General features: G+C 39.0%; 2 protein-coding genes across 2 annotated transcripts in view; one reads left to right on the forward strand and one right to left on the reverse strand.

Moving 5' to 3' along the window:
- The first annotated feature begins 504 nt into the window (after window positions 1-504).
- METTL18 (methyltransferase like 18) lies at window positions 505-1,582 on the forward strand. Its single transcript, XM_009892827.1, has one exon. It carries the CDS (start codon window positions 505-507, stop codon window positions 1,564-1,566), a length of 1,062 nt encoding a protein of 353 aa, XP_009891129.1. The 3' UTR covers window positions 1,567-1,582.
- A 4,583-nt stretch (window positions 1,583-6,165) lies between these two features.
- Window positions 6,166-9,305, reverse strand: part of PHPT1 (phosphohistidine phosphatase 1) — an 18,325-nt gene continuing 15,185 nt past the window's right edge. Inside the window, exons 2-3 of the mRNA XM_009892912.1 lie at window positions 8,805-8,929; window positions 6,166-6,333 (exon numbers count right to left, since the gene is read on the reverse strand). Of these exons, the coding sequence (XP_009891214.1) occupies window positions 6,241-6,333; window positions 8,805-8,929 (218 nt within the window). The 3' untranslated portion in view covers window positions 6,166-6,240. The remainder of the gene's footprint in view (window positions 6,334-8,804; window positions 8,930-9,305) is intronic.

A 9,305-nucleotide genomic window follows, 5' to 3' on the forward strand; every position in this document is an offset into this window, starting at 1 on the left:
TGGTGGGTTTTTTTTTGTTGTGGTTTTTTTTTTTGTGTGTGGTTTTTTTTTTTTTTCCGCTGGAAACGCTAAGTCGGAAACGCGACGTGTTAACGGGAATAAGCAGCTCTCAATTTCCCTGTTATCTGGATTACGTGAGAGATGCGGTCGCTTGTAACACTGTCTTTTCTGAAAATTTAAATGTTTAGAAAATTTACTTTTCTTTTAAGGAAAAATCAGGGTGCTACAACTAGACCGTTTCTGCTAAGATTTGGCAGTCTAATGACGCATCAAACTATTCACTCTGTTTCCAGAATTCACCGGATTCATTGGCAAAACACCTGATATTCTACCTGCAAAGCAGTCTTCCCCATAACCATCACTACAGAGAAAAAAAAAAAAAAAACAAACCAAAACCAGAAGGAAAATTAAATATCTTTACGTCAGTATTGCTCTTAGATGAGTGTTTCTGGCTGTAATAAATTAAGCTGATTTTTTTTTTTTTTCTTTAACTTATTCCTCAAAATGGCTTTCCGATTTAATTTTTCTATCGATGAAAACGAGAACAATGAATCAGACGCACATGATAAAGTGGACTTACAGCTGTGCTCTCCAAAACACGCACAGGAATGGGCAGAAAAGACCAAGCAAATCGTGAATCCCGTAGCAGACTCCAGCCCAAGGCCGGGCACCGATGAGCAGCGAGATGAGATGCCATCCAAGAAAAAGCTCCTCTTTAAAGCTGCCAAGGAGCACGATATTCCTGAAGATCTCAACAAAGCATTGGAAAATAAAGTCATGGAAAGAGTATCAGACCTGTATTATGTAAACATGTCTGTAGTAGAAATGATATGTTTGGATGGCGCTGACAGAGAAGGCATTGTGTCTAAAAGTGTTTCTTCTCACTCCGATCTCATCCCAGGAGTCTATGAGGGAGGACTGAAAATCTGGGAATGCACCTTCGATCTCATAGACTATTTTTCCGAGGCTGAAATACAGTTTACAGACAAGACTGTACTGGATCTCGGCTGCGGGGCTGGACTGCTGGGAATCGTTGCGTTAAAGGGAAAAGCTGAAAAAGTTCATTTTCAGGACTACAACAGCACAGTGATTGATGAAATAACCTTGCCTAACACCGTGGCTAACTGTATAAATGAAGGCAGTAGGATGGGCAGTGGAGGCGATGGAAAAACGAGCGAGCCTCCTTCGAAGAGGCCCAAGAAAGCAGAGCGCTCGCCTGATGCGCTCACCAAATGCAGATTCTTTTCCGGAGAGTGGTCTGAAGTCAGCCAGCTGCTGTTAAACAGCAACAAAACCTTTTCAAAGTACGACATAATTCTCACATCTGAGACTATCTATAACCCTGACTACTACGGTGCTTTGCACGATACCCTGGCTCAGCTCTTGGATAAAAACGGCCGTGTGTATTTGGGAAGCAAAGCACATTATTTTGGGGTTGGTGGTGGTATTTATCTCTTTGAGAAATTTGTTGAAGAAAGAAAGGTGTTTAGGACCAGCATAGTTAAAATCATTGATAAAGGACTGCAGCGATGTATTATGGAAATGGCCTTTAAAGATTCCAGTTAAAATTCAAACACTGGTCCTTCAAAAATATCTTAAAGACACAATGTTTTAATTCTCATATCTCTTTGCTTTTCCCTCTGTTGAGTTATTCTGGTTTAACAAATTAAGGATGCTGGTTACAGAAGTGTTTGACAACTTATGCTATCTGACTAGAAGTGAAGGACTTGTCTGATTTCGCATCTAAAAATGGAGTTCTGCTTACTCCAGCACCTGTTTATGCCATTTAACTGTCATTTATACATATTTAAAAATGAAGTCACTGTCCCTAGTCCCACCCCTCACATTCTGTGGCAGTGTCACAGGAGCAGGAGATCATTTAGCATTCCGACACAGTGCAGGAAGCGGGTTCTTCCCAAGGGCTGAGCTTCCAACTCCGGTGCAGTTCAGCTGCAGCAGCAGATGTTCAGAATGGCCCTGTGTGCTCTGCTGCTCTGCCACCAGAGGGGGATGCGATCGTATTTATCACCTCTGTGCTATTTCGCTAGCAATCTCACAAATCTTTGTAATGTTTCCATATGTAATGCAAACATGACTTTTCTTTAAGCCTTTGAAAAAGCGTACCTGGGAAGATTTACTACTGCAGTCTGTGAACTTTCATGTTCAGATTTTGACATATCAGTCTTAAGAAAATTTTAGCAAGTAATTGGAAAAAGGTGTACCGTTTTTAGAAATAATAAACCCGATTTCTGTTTTAGAAGCTGAGTTGAAAGAAGGCTCTACAGGAGAAGTTCCTTAAAACAATCAACCAATAAACCTACAAATGCAATCCAGGAAACTGGAGGATGACAGAACTGAGCTTTAGGTGACAAGTGGGAAGGGAGATAAACTGTGCTATTATAGCAGATTGCCAACTGCAGCACTGTACTGGTTTTGTTTGGGCTGTTTGAGTTTGGTTTGGCAGTTTTTTTGGTTGGTTTTTTTTTTCCCCTCAAGATTTTTCCAGAAATTAAAACTACTCATACACTGCAACCCTTTTCAAAACTTGCTGGGGGTACTACTGAACACTCGCACCTCTTGCATCTTTTCAGCAGTTTGGCAGGGCAGCATGTGTTCAGAAAAGCCTGGGTACAGGTCGCTTCTGGGTCCTAAGCTGAAGAAATGTTGCCTGAAGAAATAACCTTACCAAAAATGCAAACAAACCCAAAGAACTACAACAACCGATCCTGAGTGCTTGGTACCACCAATTCACAGACACAAAAAAACCCAAACCAAAATCCATTGCACTTTTTATCTTAGACTAAAACTAGACAAAAAAAGCTTTTACACAACTCCACCAGGTATATCAAAGCTACTGCTTATCATCATGCCGTGCTTTATTGGGTGCCCTTGGAGAAATATAAACCTAGAGACAGTGAACCACAGCAGCAAACTGGATGCGAGGATACTCAATGTAGGGGAGAAAGGACAATAGTCTGAAGGGATGGAAAGAAACTTACTACAGCGGTGACCTAAATCACTTTAATTATTGCATAAAATTCCCGTCAATGAAGGCTATGCAAGTCGACTGCAAGATTCCTGTTTTGACCACATTGCTATTACAATAGAGTCATAGAGGAATAGAGGATTTCCTGTACTTTACAGAAGAGCCTTAACAACTGCTGTTATTTCAAAAACAATTGTAAGTAGACTATTTTAAAGGGATGCTTCAGAAACTACTATAACAGAGCCGGGGGGGGAAGCAGTCAGTTGTGCCATGACCATGATTGCGCTTTGGAATTTTTGTGCATGAACTCCGAGACTTACTGATGACAGATAACTGCTGACTACAGATTGAGGAGTAAAAGGAAGATTTAGCTTCGGCAGATCAATAAAGTACTTGTTAACAGTTCTTTTTTGTCAAAACTGGGAAGTTGGAAACAAAGTGACTACCACTTGCCACTTTTCAAACCTCAGTCACAAGACAAATGGTGGTTTGGATACAGTGACTGGATAGCTTGTTCTACACCTGCTAGGTCTAGTGCGGTTTCAGAGAATGGTACCTGAAGTAGTAAGAAACATTGACCGTTATGACAACGAATACAGTTAAGAACAAGGATCTCATGTATTTTTTCATTAATAAAGGCAGCACTTACAATCTTCTACAATAATGCTTCCTCTTGAAAATACTTAATGATCAAACTCACTGTCTTGGGTTTACTGTACTACTTCTTTGCTCAGCATCCTCATTTTATTCTTGGATTGCTCAAGCATAACTCTGTTTTCATGCAAATACAGAATCAGATTTTTTAGGACTTTCAAGTGAAGACTGCTAGAGCCACAATCTGACAGTGACTACACACCTGCAAAACAGGAAACCCCCACACAGTATAATTAAGTTCCCATTTCAGAATTACAGATGAAAATTAAGGATGTTTTTCCTCATGTGAAATCAGCAAAATTAGCATTGGGATGTCCATGATTCCAGATGAGTTCTGTTCTTAAAAGTCAGCAGATACATGCTGAAAAGCAGCAGAACTCAACACTTAGTTTTGTAGGCTGGTTGTTCTGTTGGTGTTTCAACATCAAATACTGATTTCCCTAATCTACATTAAGGCTTCCTCTACCTGCCAAATCATCACCACCCTAGTGACCAGCTTCTCTTTGTGATCTGGAATAAAAATCTTTCACTCAACTTGTACATACTACTTAATAATAGCTAGGGAAATTAGCATTTCCCCAAATGACATTGCACTAGAAAAATAACAGAATTGAGAAGTCCCTCAGTTTGGGGTTTTTTTGAAGACACAATAAGCCCTTACATCAGGCCCAGTTTCTTGTATGAAGAAACAAAGGTAGAGATCAGCTGGTAACTCAATTTATTAGCTCATTCCAAATCATTACCCCTTTTCTTCCCCCGCCCCATCCCCTCAGTTTTTGAAAGTCATCACAATAAGAAATCCGGTCTAAATTATGTCTTTCCCATAAGTATTGTGGAGAGAAACATTAACATCAGTCATAAAATATCTCAGGAAACTAAATTAAAAAGCTTGTTTGTTTTAACAGGCGCTACCCTTAACTGATGACTTCCCTTCAAAGACTATTGGCTAGTTTTGGGAAATGAGGCTATTAAAAAATCAGTTTTGTGTACTGGCACCAATTAAATGGCATCCGTTATGGCATTTTACTAAAGCTTAGGGGAAAAAAAACATGAGGAAATTGAAGTGGGAAGTGCCTAATTTGCAAATTATTGACTTGTATGCTATTCTTAGTTACTAGGCATGCAGGGATTTAATCATGTGCCAAACTCAAACCTGTAATCAATGTTATCACAGCATTTGAAGTGGTGCAGCCAGATGACTATTGCACAAGAGCGTAAAGAGAAGCGCAAACAGCAGATGCAAAAGCTCACAGAGGCACTGGAGTCCAGGCTGCATCTAGGGGGAAGCAAGTGCTGACCAAGAGACCCACAGCACCAGGTTCAAGATCCCCCTCCCAGGTGATAGAGATTGGAATGGAGATACCCAGAACTCTTCTAATGAGGAATGAACTGAAAGGTTTGAGGACCAGACCAGGAAATTCCGCTCTGCCCAACCAATCAAAACAAAGATACAGAAAGGTGACATAAGATGGATAATTAGTGTAATAAGGCAGCAATAGCAGGATTTTTTTTTTGTGATGGAAACTGGACTAAAGCTTCTCAAATGTCATAGTTTGTACTTTAAGAGTCACATGCACATTGAAAAGAAAAAGACACTAGATACCACCAGATATTGGTAGATAAGTGCCATAGAAAACACAGCAAAGGAAGAACCAGGATTTATATACAAATACCTCTTGAAGACCACAAGTTAACAACATAAGCATGAGAACAAAAGGTACTCCCTTGAAACCCACAACAGTATCCAGGAGAAGACTGGCAGGAAACAAAGTGAAAATTGTAGAAAGTAACTTCACAACAAATGAAGGGCAACATCCTGCCAGAACAGGAGGAAGCAGGTGCTGTGAGTTAATTCAGACACTGCCTAAGCATACTGGGTCTGGCTGGGAGGTAAACGAGAAGATAATTATTGCTATAAAACAAAGGAAAAATCATCATTATGCTTATGGGGAATAAAAGTATTATGGGGAATCAGAATGAAACAAGTATTGTCAGAATTTGACATTGCCATCAGTCTGCTATAGGGAAGCATCTTTCAAGAACACAAAAGATCTTGATCATTACTTGTGTGGAACACAAATATTGGATTTTCAGAACCATGGAGTAAATCGAAGATTTAGATTGGTAAAGAACTGTAACAGCCAATCCTCCTCCCTGATTTTTGTAAATATGGGTGAGAAAGTTGTAAAGCCTAAAGAGCAATAGAAAATAAAGGCAACAAATTACTGCAGTCAAAAGACCAGGGAACAGGTTTGGTCCTGTGGTGTTTAAGCTGATGGAAAAATTCTGATGTATCCTACAATATATCAGTGAGACAGGATTGGATGAAAACGAACTGGAGGTAAGATGATGTGGGAGCACTTAATTAGATGTCATGACAAGAGGAGCAGGGAAAAGGCTTAGAGCTGCATATTCTGCACAAAGGAACAATCTGAAAAATAACATATATCTAGGGGTTACTAACAGTATTGTAAATTACAGCAGAGTCCAGTTACTCCACATTTATGGTAACACACAGAAGAGACTCAATTTTATTTATCAAAGTACAGCTCACAGAGTTACCAGTTTTGAACTGCTTGTTGTGCTCATAAGTAGTCGATTTATTTCTTGTCATCTGACCATGTAATTTCATAATCTGTATACACTTTTTTCAGTATCTCTACAGTTACTGAATGATCTGCTTTTCCATAGCCCTGCAAGAAAGAACAAGTGCTTATTAGACACATAGAGAAAGTAAGTCCACAGAACCATTGAGTTATTGTCAACACAAATCATGCAGTTATGATTTGATACTTCTACTAGTTCACATACAAATCTAGGTATACAAATATAGGTTCTAAAGAGTTATTCTTGCAGTATCAGGTTTTATTTTTCTATTGTCCTCTCCAATTCCCCCCACCCTGATTTGTAGAAAATGAGATAAAGTCAAGCAGTCTCAAGTAATAGAGGATGCATTTTTCACATCATGATTTCTCCAGCAGAAAGCTTGTTTTAAAGTGTTCCCAACCCCTCAGCTACCATATTTATTGAATGTTATTTAAAACCACAGAGATTACACTGACCCACTTGAATGTATGAGCATGAAAACAACTGATTTGACTCAGCTGAGGGAAAAGGGAGTAAGAAGCCACACATGTGAACATTTGAGTACTACTCTAGCCACTGAAGAAATCAGTCTCCATATTTTATTTATTTGCAATCTCGCCTTAGCTGGTAATGACATAATTCTAAATATCTGTGATTTTCAGCCACTGCAACTCCAAACAAAGGCAAGGTCAGATGACCCATGTGATTTTTGACCCTCATTTAAATCACTGATTACAGTGTTACTCATTCACTGAAATTTAAGAAAGTTGTGGTAGAAGGTGCCTTTCCATTATTGTCTTACATGACTTCTCTTGATTTCTTATTTCAGAACTACATTTTTTTCCCTGTTAAAAAGCCTTTAGTGCACAACAGTGCAGTCTTCTGATAAAAACCTGTGATTTGCAGGTTACTTTCTTTTTCCGGTAATATTTCACATGAAACATTTAACTTGGAAGACTGAAAAGAGCTCAAGATTGCATTATCAAAACATGTACTCTTATTCACCACTGACTCTGCCAAAGAGGGACAGCTTAAGTAAGCCAGCATTTAAACTACACAGGTTAAAATTATTGATCCATTATAAAATGCAAACTTTTCAAAAATACAATAATACAGTTGTGTCAGAAATACAGCAGGTTTATACTGTCAGTTGCAAAACAACAGACCTACAGATCACTCTTGCATTTTGAAGACCCCATCCAGCTCTGCAAATAATAGTACAGCATCTACTTCAAAAGACAACAATGACTTCTCTGGTTTTTATAACAGACCAAGATATTGCTGTTTCAGAGTCTGAGAACAAATCTCCAACTAAAAAAAGCATTAAACCAATGTAACTAATATACTAACTTCTGACCTGCTGCTGAGGTCCTCTAAACTTCCACAGTCTCTGCCTGACAGAAGCCCTCGCAGTAATAAAACTCTGCTTTTTACATGGTGCTCATCTGTAAGTGTCAAGGTACCAAAAGCAGAGAAACCAGGTATATTCCATAGACATTGCGTTACAAGAGCAAGACTTGATTGCTGCATCTAACACTAAACTGGCAGCTGAAATAAGAGGTGTCAAGTCTCACGTAAAAATGCAGTTATAATGGGCACAAGACTTCAGAATAAGCATTATACTCTGCCTTCCCACCCCATATAAATCCTAAAGAGTTCTTTTTTTCATGTGATTCCAGGTAGCGAGTCATCTTGGAACAAAAGCAGTACTAACATTTAAAAATGCTTAACACATTCAAGGCCCAAACTTTCACTGATCATCCAGTTAAGGTAAGCAGATTTGAAGTAACCATCACATTCTACAAAAAATTCAATTAACTTAATATAATTTTGTTCTTATCTACATTAGAAACCTAGTATCTTTACTCACAGTACTACTATGGAAGTAGCTACATTTCATCACCAAGCAACCCTAGAAACAGATTACAGTATGTTTCCCGAATTCAAGAAATCATTACCACTTACTGAGTCCTTCATAAAGAAATTGAACTTACACAGAACACTAACAGGTGACAAAATGCTCTAGTTTCCACACTCTTAGAAGTTACTTTTATTCCCACAAAATTCATTTATGTGAAACTACATCTTCACCTACTAAAAATTCACCACAGCTAAACTGGGTCTACTCTTCTCACTCAACACATATACAGAACAACATTCACAATTTAGCTGGTCAACTACCAATCAACATTTTTATTGGCAAATAAAGATCACACAATAGCTGGATCCAGACCCTGGAGCAACAAATGGATTATTCCTGCTCTAGCAATAAGACAAACACATTCTGAGTCAAGAGACGCTAACTTCCAGCTTTAGTCTTGATTATAACTTAATGCTGATATTAGTCAGCATTAGGTTATAATCAAGATATTAATCAGAATTAAGTTATCTATTATTTTTGCTTTGGTCTCCGGCCCCTAAAAACAGTGCTTTTCTAATCTATCTCACAAGTGAGCCAGGCAAGTTTTCCAGTTAATGTTTACACTGTGATTCAAACTGCTGAAAGCCATACTATAAAACAAAAGTCCCAGAACATCACAGACGAAATGATTTAAAGGAATACAAGAGATGCACTTACTGTAGAGAGCCCAAATACCCTAATTTTCTTGTCTTTGCTATTATGATCAATTTTCCCTCCTCCAAGGCACTTGCACTCGTATCCCAGCTTTTCCATCTCAGGATTTACTTTTTCAAATATGTGATCTGCACAAGAAGAATGGTGAGAGCCATTAGAATACACACTAGGCATCAAACACTCTAGAACTCTTTTCAGCTATTTTCCCCACTCATTTTCCTCCAGTTCCCTTCCTTCACCTGCAAGGGAGGGAAGTTTCTCTTGATAGACATGGGAAAGCTGCAATTAAGGTCCTCTACGTCATTTTTTTACTTAGTTAACACATGTCATTATCCTAGAGGAGGTTTATTAGGTTTGGAAATGGCACCTGATATTGATCCCGCTTTTCATGTTCACGCGAGGCACCCAAAAAGGGGAAATAATGGGAGTTCTGAGCTATGCCTGCTGACACCAGCCACCGCTGGCCGGCGGCTTCCCCCCCCCCCCACCGCCGCCGCCTCAGCT

The sequence above is a fragment of the Charadrius vociferus genome, unplaced genomic scaffold, assembly GCF_000708025.1.
Source record: "Charadrius vociferus isolate BGI_N301 unplaced genomic scaffold, ASM70802v2 scaffold39, whole genome shotgun sequence".
Classification (NCBI taxonomy): Eukaryota; Metazoa; Chordata; class Aves; order Charadriiformes; family Charadriidae; genus Charadrius; species Charadrius vociferus.

Bases quoted from the DNA above. Each gene is read 5' to 3' on its own strand.
- METTL18 (XM_009892827.1), top strand. From the start codon at position 505: ATGGCTTTCCGATTTAATTTTTCTATCGATGAAAACGAGAACAATGAA.